The sequence below is a fragment of the Loxodonta africana genome, chromosome 19, assembly GCF_030014295.1.
Source record: "Loxodonta africana isolate mLoxAfr1 chromosome 19, mLoxAfr1.hap2, whole genome shotgun sequence".
Classification (NCBI taxonomy): domain Eukaryota; kingdom Metazoa; phylum Chordata; class Mammalia; order Proboscidea; family Elephantidae; genus Loxodonta; species Loxodonta africana.
In genome coordinates this window covers 22,949,692-22,965,347 of record NC_087360.1, presented here as the reverse complement: position 1 = coordinate 22,965,347, position 15,656 = coordinate 22,949,692, and the positions used below count along the sequence as shown (strand labels likewise).

General features: G+C 46.5%; 1 protein-coding gene across 1 annotated transcript in view; it reads left to right on the top strand.

Annotated features, from left to right (window-relative positions):
• The window catches only part of UPB1 (beta-ureidopropionase 1), a 47,996-nt gene that overhangs the window by 22,909 nt on the left and 9,431 nt on the right, over positions 1 to 15,656 (top strand). The window contains exons 5-7 of the mRNA XM_023559196.2: positions 1,657 to 1,818; positions 9,879 to 10,048; positions 15,014 to 15,095. Of these exons, the coding sequence (XP_023414964.2) occupies positions 1,657 to 1,818; positions 9,879 to 10,048; positions 15,014 to 15,095 (414 nt within the window). The remainder of the gene's footprint in view (positions 1 to 1,656; positions 1,819 to 9,878; positions 10,049 to 15,013; positions 15,096 to 15,656) is intronic.

Genomic DNA, 15,656 nt, shown 5'->3' with positions numbered 1-15,656 from the left:
GCAGTTGGAAGCCACCAACTACTCCCTGGAAACCCTATGGGGCAGTTCTACTCTGTCCTATTGGGTCACTATGAGTTAGAATTGACTCAACAGCAACGGGCTTTTTTTTTTTTCTAGATGGTACAAACAGCTAAGTGCTTGACTACTAGCTGAAAAGTTGGCAGTTCGAACCCACCAAGAGGCAGCTCAGAACATAGGCCACCTGGCAATCTGCTTCCAAAATGTCACAGCCTTGAAAACCCTGTGGAGCACAGTTCTATCCTGCACACATGGGGTCTCCCTGAGTGAGAATCGACTCAATGGCAACTAGCCACAATAACAACAAAGCTCTTATTAAAAATCTCATAACAAAGAGATAAACCAAACCAAACCCGTGGCCATCAAGTCGATTCCGACTCATAATGACCCTATAGAACAGAGTAGAACTGCCCCATAGGGTTTCCAAGGAGCACCTGGTGGATTCGAACTGCCGACCCTTTGGTTAGTAGCCATAGCTCTTAACCACTACGCCACCAGGGTTTCCAGCAAAGAGATAATGAACAGTGATTTGTCCTTATTCTCGCCTCTGAGGAAAGAACCTTTTCATTCCTCTGTGTCTCCTTTTCAGATTTTACACACATACTTGGGATTTTTTAAGCAGAGCTGTATCATACGTTTACACAAACACCTCATGCATTATACTTTTTTTTTTTTTTGCTGACTGCCCTGTGCCAGAACGGTTTTAATTTCATCATTATTGTGTGTTATGTGTGTGAACACGTTATTTATGTGGGCGCGTTATTTGTGAAAAAATACAGTAGTCACAATGATTCTAATCAAGACAGAGTTGTGCTTCCAAACATCAGCGTTCTTGGGTGATAGGAAGGCAAACTCATATCCACCAGGTTGTTAATTCTGTGCTGTGGAAATAGAGGCAGGGGACTGGTTAGGAGACCATTGCAGATGGTGAGCCTGAAGCAGGATGGGAGAAAGAATGGGCACTAATGCCAAAGGGACACCTGTCTGCACAGAGAGGGGCCTGGGGAATGGAGGCAGCATTCACACAGCTCCTAACATCGCCTTCTGCCTGGGTGTACCTTTTCCTGCCATGAAGACTAAAGGTGATGAAAGGCTCATTAGCATGGAGGACGAATGACTAGCTGGGCTGCTCATCCTGATGGCCACCACGTCCTGATGTTCTTATTTGAGATAAAAAGAATTCAGTACCAAAGAGCTTTTTTTTTTTTTGACGGGGCAGATAATGGATGAGCAAAAGGGTCCCTGGGTGGCGTGAGCGGTTTGTGATCAGCTACTAACGTACAGGTTGGCAGTTGGAACCCACCTCGTGGTGCCATGAAAAAAAGGCCTGGCGATCTGTCCACGTATAGATGTATAGATGACAGCCAAGAAGATACTGTCTAACAGTTTTACTCTGTCACATGGTGTCGCCATGAGTCAGTCGACTTGATAGCAATGGGTTATGGATTTGAGTTCGAGTCTTACTCAGCTAAGCATGGGTATCAGGATGACCCTGGCATTTCATCTTTTAAACAGCAAATTCAAAGGACAGCTCTGTGGCCAAGCTTAGTCAGGTAGCAGGATAATGAAATTCTTCCCCGAGAAAAGCATGACAGTGGATCTGAACAGAGGGCTCTGCTGTCTCCGCTTCCTTTCTAGCTGGCCAAGAAACATGACATGGTGGTGGTGTCGCCCATCCTGGAGCGGGACTTCGTGCATGGGGATGTCCTGTGGAACACAGCTGTGGTGGTCTCCAACTCGGGCGCTGTCTTGGGGAAGACAAGGAAGAACCACATCCCCAGAGTGGGTGACTTCAATGAGGTGAGTGTCCAGCCATCCGATGGCCAGCCCGCTCGGTTTGTGGGCCTCTCTGTGAGCAGAATTCTGTGTGGAATCCATTGGATCGTACAACGCTGAAACAGCAAGGCTGCCGCACTCGGCGTGTCCCTGGACACTGCCCTGCGCAACCCAGGCTCCCTTGGGGTCTCGTACATCTAGCACATGGGGTTATTCTTCTTGTTTTTAAAATATAATCTGATTTGGCTTCCTGAAGATTTTTTTTTTTAATAATTTTTATTGTGCTTTAAGTGAAAGTTTACAAATCAAGTCAGTCTGTCACAGATAAGCTTATATACACCTTACTACATACTTCCATTTACTCTCCCCCTAATGAGACAGCCTGCTCCCTCCTTCCAGTCTCTCCTTTCGTGACCGTTTTGCCAGTTTCTAACTCTCTCTACCCTCCCATCTCCCCTCCAGACAGGAGATGCCAACACAGTCTCAAGTGTCCACCTAATACAAGTAGCTCACTCTTCATCAGCATCTCTCTCCAACCCATTGTCCAGTCCCTTCCATGTCTGATGAGTTGTCTTCGGGAATGGTTCCTGTCCTGGGCCAAGAGAAGGTTTGGGGACCATGACCGCCATGATTCTTCTAGTCTCAGTCAGACCATTAAGTCTGGTCTTTTTATGAGAATTTGGGGTCTGCATCCCACTTTTCTCCTGCTTCCTTAGGGGTTCTCTGCTGTGCTGCCTGTCAGGGCAGTCAGTCATCGGTTGTGGCCGGGCACCATCTAGTTCTTCTGGTCTCGGGATGATGTAAGTCTCTAGTTCATGTGGCCCGTTCTGTCTCTTGGGCTCATAGTTACTGTGTGACCTTGGTGTTCTTCATTCTCCTTTGATCCAGGTGGGTTGAGACCAGTTGATGCATCTTAGAAGGCTGCTTGTTAGCATTTAAGACCCCAGACACCACACTTCAAAGTGGGATGCAGAATGTTTTCATAATAGAATTTATTTTGCCAATTGACTTAGAAGTCCCCTTAAGCCGTTGTCCCCACACCCCCGCCCTTGCTCCGCTGACCTTCATAGCATTCAGTTTATCCCAGAAACTTCTTTGCTTTTGGTCCAGTCCAGTTGAGCTGACCTTCCCTGTATCGAGTATTGTCCTTCCCTTCACCTAAAGTAGTTCTTATCTACTAACTAATCAGTAAATAACTCTCTCCTACCCTCCCTCCCTCCCTCCCCCGTCTCGTAACCACAAAAGAATGTGTTCTTCTCAGTTTATACTATTTCTCAAGATCTTATAATAGTGGTCTTACACAATATTTTTCCTTTTACATCTGACTAATTTCACTCAGCATAATGCCTTCCAGGTTCCTCCATGTTATGAAATGTTTCACAGATTCATCACTGTTCTTTATTGATGCGTAGTATTCCATTGTGTGAGTATACCATAATTTATTTAACCATTCATCCGTTGATGGACACCTTGGTTGCTTCCAGCTTTTTGCTATTGTAAACAGTGCTGCAGTAAACATGGGTGTGCATATATCTGTTCGTGTGAAGGCTCTTATTTCTCTAGGGTATATTCCGAGGAGTGGGATTTCTGGGTTGTATGGTAGTTCTATTTCTAACGTTTTAAGGAAGCGCGAAATCGATTTCCAAGGTGGTTATACCATTTTACACTCCCACCAGCAGCGTATAAGAGTTCCAATCTCTCTGCAGCCTCTCCAACATTTCTTGTTTTCTGTTTTTTGGATTAATGCCAGCCTTGTTGGAGTGAGATGGAATCTCATCGTAGTTTTAATTTGCATTTCTCTAATGGCTTTTTTTTTTTTAATGGCTAATGATCGAGAGCATTTTCTCATGTATCTTTTAGCTGCCTGAATATCTTCTTCAGTGAAGTGCGTGTTCATATCCTTTGCCCAATTTTTGATTGGGTTGTTTGTCTTTTTGTGGTTGCGTTTTAACAGAATCATATAGATCTTAGAGATCAGGCACTGGTTGGAGATGTCATAGTTGAAAATTTTTTCCCAATCTGTAGGTGGTCTTTTTACTCTTTTTATGAAGTTTTTAGATGAGCACAGGTGTTTGATTTTTAGGAGCTCCCAGTTAGCTGGTTTCTCTTCGTCATTTTTAGTAATGTTTTGTATTCTGTTTATGCCTTGTATTAGGGCTCCTAACGTTGTCCCTATTTCTTCTTCCATGATCTTTATCGTTTTAGTCTTTATGTTTAGGTCTTTGATCCACTTGGAGTTAGTTTTTGTGCATGGTGTGAGGTACGGGTCCTGTTTCATTTTTTTGCAAATGGATATCCAGTTATGCCAGCACCATTTGTTAAAAAGACTATCTTTTCCCCAATTAACTGACACTGGGCCTTTGTCAAATATCAGCTGCTCATATGTGGATGGATTTATATCTGGGTTCTCAATTCTGTTCCATTGGTCTACGTGCCTGTTGTTGTACCAGTACCAGGCTGTTTTGACTACTGTGGCTGTATAATATGTTCTAAAATCAGGTAGAGTGAGGCCTCCCACTTTCTTCTTCTTTTTCAGTAATGCTTTACTTATCCGAGGCTTCTTTCCCTTCCATATGAAGTTGGTGATTTGTTTCTCCATCACATTAAAAAATGTCATTGGAATTTGGATCGGAAGTGCATTGTATGTATAGATGGCTTTTGGTAGAATAGACATTTTTACTATGTTAAGTCTTCCTGTCCATGAACAAGGTATGTTTTTCCACTTATGTAGGTCCCTTTTAGTTTCTTGCATTAGTACTTTGTAGTTTTCTTTGTATAGGTCTTTTACATCTTTGGTAAGATTTATTCCTAAGTATTTTACCTTCTTGGGGGCTACTGTGAATGGTATTGATTTGGTGATTTCCTCTTCAGTGTTCTTTTTGTTGATGTAGAGGAATCCAAGTGATTTTTGTATGTTTATCTTATAACCTGAGACTCTGCCGAACTCTTCTATTAGTTTCAGTAGTTTTCTGGAGGATTCCTTAGGGTTTTCTGTGTATAAGATCATGTCATCTGCAAATAGAGATAATTTTACTTCTTCCTTGCCGATCCGAATGCCCTTTATTTTTTTGTCTAGTCTAATTGCTCTGGCTAGGACCTCTAGCACAATGTTGAATAACAGTGGTGATAAAGGGCATCCTTGTCTGGTTCTTGTTCTCAAGGGAAATGCTTTCAGGCTCTCTCCATTTAGAATGATGTTGGCTGTATAGATGCCCTTCATTTTGTTGAGGAATTTTCCTTCAATTCCTATTTTGCTGAGAGTTTTTATCATGAATGGGTGTTGAGTTTTGTCAAATGCCTTTTCTGCATCAATTGATAAGATCATGTCGTTTTTGTCTTTTGTTTTATTTAGATGGTGGATTACATTGATGGTTGTTCTAATATTAAACCAGCCTTGCATACCTGGTATAAATCCCACTTGGTCGTGGTGGATCATTTTTTTGATATGTTGTTGAATTCTATTGGCTAGAATTTTGTTGAGGATTTTTGCATCTATGTTCATGAGGGATATAGGTCTGTAATTTTCTTTTTTTGTGATGTCTTTACCTGGTTTTGGTATCAGGGATATGGTGGCTTCATAGAATGAGTTAGGTAGTATTCCATCATTTTCTATGCTTTGAAATACCTTTAGTAGTAGTGGTGTTAACTCTTCTCTGAAAGTTTGGTAGAACTCTGCAGTGAAGCCGTCCGGGCCAGGGCTTTGTTTTTTGGGGAGTTTTTTGATTACCTTTTCAATCTCTTCTTTTGTTATGGGTCTATTTAGTTGTTCTATTTCTGATTGTGTTAGTTTAGGTAGGTACTGTTTTTCTAGGAATTCATCCATTTCTTCTAGGTTCGCAAATTTTGTTAGAGTTCAATTTTTTGTAATAATCTGATATGATTCTTTTAATTTCAGTTGGGTCTGATGTGATGTGGCCCATCTCATTTCTTATTCGGGTTATTTGTTTCCTTTCCTGTATTTCTTTAGTCAGTCTGGCCAATGGTTTATCAATTTTGTTAATTTTTTCAAAGAACCAGCTTTTGGCTTTGTTAATTCTTTCAATTGTTTTTCTGTTCTCTAATTCATTTAGTTCAGCTCTAATTTTTATTATTTGTTTTACTCTGGTGCCTGATGGATTCTTTTGTTGCTCGCTTTCTATTTGCTCAAGTTGTAGGAACAGTTCTCTGATTTTGGCTCTTTCTTCTTTATGTATGTGTGCATTTATTGATATAAATTGACCTCTGAGCGCTGCTTTTGCTGTGTCCCAGAGGTTTTGATAGGAAGTGTTTTCATTCTTGTTGCATTCTATGAATTTCTTTATTCCCTCCTTAGTGTCTTCTATAACCCAGTCTTTTTTGAGCAGGGTATTATTCAGTTTCCTAGTATTTGATTTCTTTTCCCTAATTTTTCTGTTATTGATTTCCACTTTTATGGCCTTGTGGTCTGAGAAGATGCTTTGTAGTATTTCGATGTTTTGGATTCTGCAAAGGTTTGTTTTATGACCTAATATGTGATCTATTCTAAAGAATGTTCCATGTGCACTAGAAAAAAGAAGCATACTTTGCAGCTGTTGGGTGGAGTGTTCTCTGTAAGTCTATGAGGTCAAGTTGGTTGATTGTAGCAATTAGGTCTTCCGTGTCTCTATTGAGGTTCTTACTGAAAGTCCTATCCTTCTCCGAAAGTGGTGTGTTGAAGTCTCCTACTGTAATTGTGGAGGTGTCCATCTCACTTTTCAGATCTGTTGAAGTTTGTTTTATGTATCTGCAGCCCTGTCATTGGGTGCATAAATATTTAATATGGTTGTATCTTCCTGGTCAATTGTCCCTTTAATCATTATGTAGTGTCCTTCTTTGTCCTTTGTGGTGGATTTAACTTTAAAGTCTATTTTGTCGAAATTAATATTGCTACTCCTGCTCTCTTTTGATTGTTGTTTGCTTGATGTATTTTTTTCCATCCTTTGAGTTTTTGTTTGTTTGTGTCTCTAAGTCTAGAGTGTGTCTCTTGTAGGCAGCATATAGACGGATCGTGTTTCTTTATCCAGTCTGAGACTCTCTGTCTCTTTATTGGTGCATTTAGTCCATTTACATTCAGTGTAATTATAGATAAGAATGTGTTTAGTGCTGTCATTCTGATGCCTTTTTGTGTGTGTTGTTGACAATTTCATTTTTCCACTTACATTTTTGTACTGAGATGTTTTTCTTTGTGAATTGTGTGTTCCTCATTTTCATAGTAGTCGAATTTATGTTTGCTGAGTCGTTATGTTTTTCTTGGTTTTTATTTTGAGTTATGGAATTGTTAGACCTCTTTGTGGTTACCTTAATATTTACCCCTATTTTTCTAAGTAGAAACCTAACTTGTATCATCCTATATCGCCTTGTTTTCCTCTCCATGTGGCAGTTCTATGCCTCCTGTATTTAGTCCCTCTTTTCGATTATTGTGATCTTTTACGTAATGACTTCAATGATTCCCTGTTTTGAGAATTTTTTTCTTTTTAAAATCCTGAAGATCTTTGAAGTTCCAGTTAACCAACTGCCATCAAGTTGATTCTGATTCATGACGCGCTGGCGTGTTTCAGAGTAGAACTGTGCTCCGTGGGGTTTTCAGTGGCTGGTTTTTTGCAACTAGATCACCAGGTCTTTCTTCCAAGGCACCGCTGGGTGGACTCAAACCTCCAGCCTTTTGGTTAGCAGCTGAGAATGTCAACCGTTTACGCCACTCAGGATCTCCTAGCCAGTTGCCACTGAGCCTGTTCCAACTCATGGTGACTCCACGTGTGTCGGAGTAGAATTGCGCTTCGTTGGATTTTCTTTCTTTCTTTTTTTTAATTGTACTTCAAGTGACTAGCAAACAAGTTTCTCATTAAACAATTAATACACATATTGTTTTGTGACATTAGTTGCCAACTCCACGACATGTGAACACTCTCCCCTTCTCGACCTTATGTTCCCCATTACCACCTTTCCTGTCCCCTCCTGCCTTCTCATCCTTGTCCCTGGGCTGGGGTGCCCATTTAGTCTCATTTTGTTTTATGGGCCTGTCTAATCTTTGGCTGAAGGGTGAACCTCAGGAGTGACTTCATTACTGAGCTATAAAGGTGTCTGGGGGCCATACTCTCAGGGTTTCTCCAGTCTCTCTCAGACCAGTAAGTATGGTCTTTTATTTATTTTTTGTGAGTTAGAATTTTCTACATTTTTTTCCAGCTCTATCCAGGACCCTCTATTGTGATCCCTGTGAGAGCAGTTGGTAATAGCCGAGTACCATCTAGTTGTGCTGGACTCAGCCTGGTGGAGGCTATGGTAGTTGGGGTCCACTAGTCCTTTGGACTAATGTTTCCCTTGTGTCTTTGGTTTTCTTCTTTCTCCCTTGCTCCAGATGGGGTGAGACCAGTGGAGTATCTTAGATGGCCACTCACAAGCTCACCAAAGTAGGATGTAGAACATTTTGTTTATAAACTATATTATACCAGCTGATCTAGATGTTCCCCGAGACCATGGTCCCCACAGCCCTCAGCCTAGTAATGTGATCCCTCAGGGAGTTGGGATGTGTCTGTGGAGCTTCCATAACCTTGCCTTGGAGCCGCTGGGTTTCCAGTGGCTGATTTTTCAGAATTTGGTCACCAGGCCTTTCATCTGAGGCACCTCTGGGTGAACTTGGACCTCTCTAAGCTTTTGGTTAGCAGCAGAGCCTATCTGTTTGAACCACCCAGAGGCTTTCTTTGAAGTAAGTGGTATGTAAATTAAAACCAAAATAAATAGTATGCAGTGTGGCATGATTCTTGTGGTCCCCTTTCAGGCTCTGAGCTCCTCACCTGCCCTGGTCCAGTCCTTGCTTTGGGGAGCTATTTCTTGTCCCTGGCGCACATGGGTTCTGGTTGGCCTGTGTCCAAGTGTCGAGTGACCGTGCATGACTCTGCATGTGTGTCCCATGGAGCATCTCGTGCCCTTGGTCAGGGCATAAGTCAGGGTGAGGGTGCTGTTTGACTGGTTAATGCAAATATATGGGTAGGTGGGATGGAGGGGGTGGCCACTTGAAGGAAAGGATGAACTCTCAGACCTCAGATACTAAGTCTGCACTTGATTTGCAATAAATACAGCTGTTCAGGGTGTGATGTCCCCAGTCCTGTCCCCCTCCACCCATGGTCATCTGGGGGGCTCCTGGCCAACTGCCAGGCCAGTCAGGCAGCTGAGGGACAGTCCCTAGGAGAGGGCAGAGCCCTGTGCTTCTCAGGAGCAGCTGGAGGTGGGGGTGAAATATGTGGCCCCTTGCTGTTTACCCTGGATTAATCTTTAGCCCTGCAGATGGAGCCAGGCTTGTTGCAGCTCAGCAGGGCCCGCGTGTCCTCCTAGTGTGCATACCCTGCGCTGCCCAGCTCCTGTGGGTTTTGAAATTAATGGAAAGAAGTGAAAAGCTCTGGGAGCAGACCTCTTTGGGGACCGCAGCTTGCCCTCTAGCCCCCCTCAGTGCCATCTAGAGAAAAGTTCCACCCTGAGGGGCAGGTGAAGAGGCAGGGATGGTAGGGCTGTAACCCAACCTGGCTCCTCCTAGGCCACCTGTGCCCACCCTGTAGGACGTCCTTCCCTGGGCAGGGCACTCCGGAGCTGTGTGGAGAAGGGCACTTTCAGGGCATGAGTCTAAGTCTTAGATTTGGCCTTAGCAAGCCAGGCAGGTCTTGTGGCCTCTCAGGGTCTGTCTTTCCCTCAGAACAGGGAGATGCTTGCTCTTGGGGACCACTGGGTCCCTTCAGCTCTGACACTCTCCAGAGGGACGCTGACCAGCTCGTGTGAGCACTGGCCAAGCCCCAGTCTCTAGTGGCCTCGTGGTTGAAACCTAACCATCACTTATCCTTGAAGCATTGTGGGAAGTTGCTTCGGGAATTTTTTGACAGATGAAAAACGAGGTATAAACCACAGTGATTTCCCCTTGGGGTTGGTTTGTTGTTACCCTGTCTGGGTTTGTTTTGTTGTTTTTAAACATATTGAAATTCTGGAACTGAAGTCAAACCCAAGAGTGGCACTCTTGGAGCACTGATGCGATTCATTTCTTTCTGTGAAGTCCAAGGCAGTTCCATGCGCAGAGCACCAAACGCTGGGTCTTTATTTTCCAGTCCACTTACTACATGGAGGGCAACCTGGGCCACCCCGTGTTCCAGACCCAGTTCGGGAGGATTGCTGTGAACATCTGCTACGGGCGGCACCACCCCCTCAATTGGCTCATGTACAGTGTCAACGGGGCAGAGATCATCTTCAACCCCTCAGCCACCATTGGAACACTCAGGTCACTTGACAGGCCGGGATGTGGGGGTGCCTGAGCTGGGAGCTCGGGGGTGAGCCTGGGAAACCACAGCGGGTGGGTAGGACCACCAGGGTTTCTATGATATGTGTTTAACCAACTGTTCAGTGAAGAAAAAAAAAAAAAAAAAAAACTCAAAATTACGATTACAAACCCCTGAAAGAGACACTCCCCTGTAAAACACCAATCTTGGCTACAATATTGAATGTTGACAAGATGGCCCCCATCTCACCCCCAGTGTTAGGATTCACAAAAAGCAGCGCCTTCAAAGTGCCAAGTGGAGCACGTACTTGGCAACAATGGCTGTCCTTCTCCCATCACAGTGCTGCTCCCTTTGGGTGCTCCTGGGTTGGGGGAGAGCACGGGGAGGGACCGCTGTTGAAAATGAGGAAGTTGGAGCTGAGAGACTGTGTATTAGTTTCCTAGGGCTGCCGTTGTAAAGGACTACACACTACTTGGATAGCTTAAAACAACAGAAATTTATTCTCTCACGGTTCTGGAGGGTAGAAGTCCTAAATCAAAGTGTCTGCAGGGATATGTTCTCTGAAGCCTTTAGGGGAGAAACCGCTCCATACCTTTCTGTCAGCTTCTGGTGTTGCTGGCCATCCTTGGCATTCCTTGACTTGTAGATGTATCACTCCAATCTCACTTCCCCGGTCACATGGTCTTCTGGCCTGTGTGTGTATGTATCTCTTCTCCTCCTCTTATGAGGAGCAAGTCCTATTGGGATAAGGGCCAGTGCGAGCTCATCTTAATTACATCCACAACAACCTTATTTCCGGTTAAAATCACACTCACAGATACCGGCAGCTTAGAACTTCAACGTATCTTTTTTGGACACAATTCAACCCACAGCGGGTCCCTAAGAGATCATAATCAACTGGCTTGGAAACTTTCTTTTAACCAGTGACATGTTTTCTTGTTATAACACCTAACAACAAGTATTTGAGGACAGTGGTTATTCAGTGGTAGAATCCTCACCTTCCATGTGGGAGACCTCACGCGCAGCCGTCTGTCCACGGAGGCTTGTATGTTACTGAAATGCCTGACAGGTTTCAGCAGAACTTCCAGGTTAAGATGGTCTAGGAAGAAAAACCTGGTGAGCTACTTCAAATATCAGCCAGCGAAAACCCTATGGATCACCATAGTCCAATCCCATTGTGCATGGTATTGCCATGAGTTGGGGGCTGACTCCATGGCGACTGACAACAATGATAAGTGTTTAGGTGTTAGCCTAATCCCTAAACAGATAAAATTGCTCTGGCAGGTGGGTGGGGGAGTGGCCCTGGCAGCCGATGAGGCTCCTAGGAGGGCTCCCAGCACTGAAGGAAAGCCCGTTTAACAAATGGCTCCCTTCCCTAACGGGGAGCATTTGGGTGGTTTCCAGTTCCTCATCACTGCAAGCAGTGGGGCTCTAGGAATTCATCACACAGGCTTTTCTCCCCAGTTTCCTTTCTCTGGAGCAGGGTCCTGGGTGCAAGTGGGGGCTCACATTTACTGTCTCGAGCAGCAGGTGGACTGTCCCTCTGGGAGACCAGGTGGCGGGTGAGGTCTCCTGGGCAGCTTGGGGCTCTCCATCAGCCCACGCTTATCTCCCCTGTCATTGCTCTTGGCAAAATTTCAGTCGAATTTCTTCTGAATTTCCGAATGTGAGACAGTTCCACCCTGTCTTTCTTGTAGGCACGGTACGCCCCCTCCCTGAGAGTGACCCCCCTCTGTGCATCCCCTACAGGGCTGGGACACAAACCCAGTCTGCTCCCTGGGCCCACGGCCCTGTCTCCCCACTTGGGAGCTTGCCCCAGTCCAGAAGGGCAGCAGAGGAAATTCCTATCTCTGGTCTCCCCTTGGTGGCACAGTAATTAAGAGCTCAGCAGCTAGCCAAAAGGTAGGCAGTTTGAATCTACCAACCACTCCTTGGAAACCCTATGGGGCAGTTGTGCTCTGTCCTATAGGGTCACTATGAGTCGAGATCAACTCAAGAACAATGGGTTTGGTTTTTTGGCTGGTCTTCCCTCAGAAGAGAACCCACCTGGGACCTCCTGCAGCCTGGCCAGCAGGGACAGTGTCCCATGGTGGTGTGGGGCAGGGTGGTTATTGATTCTCCAGCCACCAAGTCTGGGCAGACCCTCAGGCCACCCCAGAGCAGCCCCTTCTGCTGGGTGTGAACACCACCTCCCCACAGGGCCCCTGGAAGGGCCTGGAGCCAATACTCTGGGCAACTGAGCCTGACTAGCTCTTGGGGTGCTGCAGAGGCCCTCACTAGCCTCTTTTATTAGCTCCAATTAAGCAAACAGAAGCACCTCGACGTAATACACACGACTGCTTATGCTCTCTGCAGCCTGTTAAACTTATTAAAAATGATTGATCTTCCTCCCTTGGCCAAGAGTCACCCAACCTGGGCTCTCAGGGGTGCAGTATACACGGGAACTGGGTGCTGCATGGGCCCTTAAAGGTTTATGTCCTTTGGCCAGGTGATTATACTGCTAGATCCTCAGCCCAAAGAAGTTATCTAAGAGAGGAGCAAAAGGCTGTGCATGTGAAGATGTTCACAGAAGCAGATTCTAGCCCATCTCTCCCTGATACAGCCACTGAAAAGAGGCATTACGAAGATAACACAGCATTGTGGCAGAAGGTCTACAAGCAGTTAAAAAGATGTTCCCAGGCTGTGGTCATACCCTGTGAGACTTTTCCCTACGGACAAGGATGGTCAGAGAGTGTGGAGAAATTAGAACCCTGGTTATTAGGATGGGGGGGGTGGTTCTGGATGATTGCCTTAAAACAATCAATGATGGGTTGTTGGGGAATCAATGGTTTTTAAGTCCAGTACCGGGCAGATTCCCACTAGCTGCACACAAGTATCGAATCACAGTTTCTGAAGTCATCCATCCCCTTCTCTGGCATCTTCTGCCCCCTGTGTCAGACCCCCCCACCCCCTGCATAACCCTGTGGGTTGGCAGGGCTGTCATCATTCAATTCTGGGTCCGGCACTTCTAGGTATAGGTTCCCGGGTGGTGCAAACAGTTAAGCGTTAGCCAATAGCCAAAAGGTTGGTGGTTCTAACCCACCAGGAGACACCTTGGGAGACAGGCCTGGTGAACTGTTTCCAAAAGGTTGTATCCTTGAATACACCATGACACAGTTCTACTCTGCACACATGGGGTCACCATGAGTCAGAATTGACTCAACAGCAACTAACGATACCAGTTCTAGGTACCCGTGGAGTCTAAGTGCTTTTGGATGGATTGAGCGGTTCCAACAGACTGTGGTTGTGTCCCTCGAGGCCTGTGTGGCTGAAGATCTAGCTGTATGTACGTGTTAATTAGGAAGTTGCCATCCTGTCCCCCCTCACATTTGCCCTCCGACTGTGTTTATTTTTAGTGGCCCGGTTACACTGGGAAGATGGCAAGTGTGACCCTCCCCACCAGACTCTGCGCAGTCCCCGAACACGCGGGCTCTCACGGCCTGGCTTCCTCACCCTGAATTGTTTAGAGAGCTGTGGGTTTGAGTCCCACACAGAGCACCCTCCCTGGAGGATTGCAAGAAAGATGTTTGATGGCAATCGCCCGGCTGCTGTCGATTTAATTCCTGAAAATGTCACTTATGGGTGTGTTTTTGGTGCAAATCTTTTCTTAAAAGTTTTGTCAAGCTTGGTTTAGCAGCTGGGGGAAAAGCAGCAGAATGAGGCCCCTCAGTCAAGCCTGTGCTTTTCTCCAGTCTCTTGTGAATCTTCCTAAGAATTAGGCTGTGACAACCACCCACACTCCACCTACTCCCCGGTCTAAACCAGGTGCATGCTGACAGGAAGGAAGGTTCCAGGGCGTTTTGCTCCCAGTCAGTCAGCATTTCTAAGTGGGTATTATGTCTGTCAGTCTGAATCTTAATGCTTCTGTACCTCCGACAAAAGATCAGTAGTGACAAGAAGGCCGACTGGATTCCGGGGCATTTTCTAGTTGGGGGGCTGGAGGACAGGGCCTCTGGTCAGAGCGAGGTCTCCCCTCTGGTGTGTGAACTGAGGGAAGACCCACAGCTCAGCTGTGCTGCAGGGGCCTCCTTCCTGGGCTGTCCCCTGGCCAGTAGGAGGACCATGGAGCCCCTGCCTAGAGTCTTGGGGTTCAGAAGAGAATGGGAGGGCACTGGGAAACAGGGCCAACTTGGGGGCAGTGACCCCGGCTACAGAATCCTATTTATTACCTTTCTGTAGGCCCATGGGTGGTGCAAACGGTTTGTCGTCAGCTACTAACCTAAAAGTTGGTGGTTCAAACCCACCCAGTGGTGCCATGGAAGAAAGGCCTGGCAACCCATCAAGATTACAGCCCCCCAAACCCCATGGAGCAGTTCTATTCTGTAACCCGTAGGGTCGCCATGAGTTGGGGCTGACTCAACAGCAACGGGTTTGGGTTTTTGAGTATTACCTTTCTGGTTTACTGTTTCCAACTGCCCGAGTCTACCCCTTTGAGACCGTTTGGTATGGCAGCCCAGTAGGGTGAGAGAGAGTGAGGCAGGTAGAGTTGGCCTCCCAAGCCCCCCAGCCCCTCCCAGTGTTTACCAGGCAGTTGAGGCTCTGCCTAGCCCACAGGTGTGCTCCTAGGAGGGGGACGTGGCAGCTGTAACACTCCCCTGCTACCAGCCACAGTGGGGAGCTTCATCTGCATGGCCACGCCCTCTTAACAATCTCCCCCTTTTAGGAAGTTTCCAAAAGGGAAAGTGAAGCATGGGGCCAGGACTTGATCCGGGTCTGCCTGACCCTCTTCTGGCAGCCCCCAGCCATGTGGCTTCTGCCTGCAGCAGGACATCCCCCAAAGTCTTTGTGGGCTTGAACAGGGGTCTGCTTGCAGGCTTGGGTGCAGGTAGCCTCCCTGGTATCCCCGCCACAGGGCTGGGAGCTGGTGGCTGCAGCCTGGGGCTGACTGGGGACATCAGCAACCTGGTTCCTCTCATTCCTCTTCACAGTGAGTCCCTGTGGCCCATTGAGGCTAGAAATGCAGCCATTGCCAATCACTGCTTTACGTGTGCCATCAACCGCGTGGGCGAGGTGAGTCCCCAGGAGCCTACTGGGCTCCTAGGTTCAAACCAGGTGTGCTGGGGAGGGGAAGAGAGGGAGGCTGCTCCTGAGATGGGCCTTCGTCTTTAGGCCAGCACAGGGCACACGGAAAGGACTGCCATCTGGTGGCCCTGGTGGGGAAGTGTCCACCTGTTGTTGCACATTCTTTTCTCTGAGTGCAGGCCACAAATCCTAGGGCCCCAGAAGGGGGAAACCGGCTTGGCCTGTGTGTTAAGTACGGAGCAAATGGTACCTTTGTTGCCAGCTGCACAGTAAGGAGCAGTGTAAAACCAGTGCCCCTCGAATGCCTTCCACAGCTTGGAGAACAACAGCTCGGTGCCCAAGGTCTGTCTTTTCTGTCAGCAGATTAGAACTCCCCAAAGGCAAAGTCCAGGTCTTTCCCTTGGTTGTCAAATTCCGCAGTTCTCAGCACGGACATTTAACAAGTCCTTGTTGATTGCCCAGTAAGTGCAGGCGGCTCCATCCCGTGTTAACTGTTCTTCAGTAACGCAGATGCAGCCTGACCACTGTTCTCAACCAGGGAGCTTATTT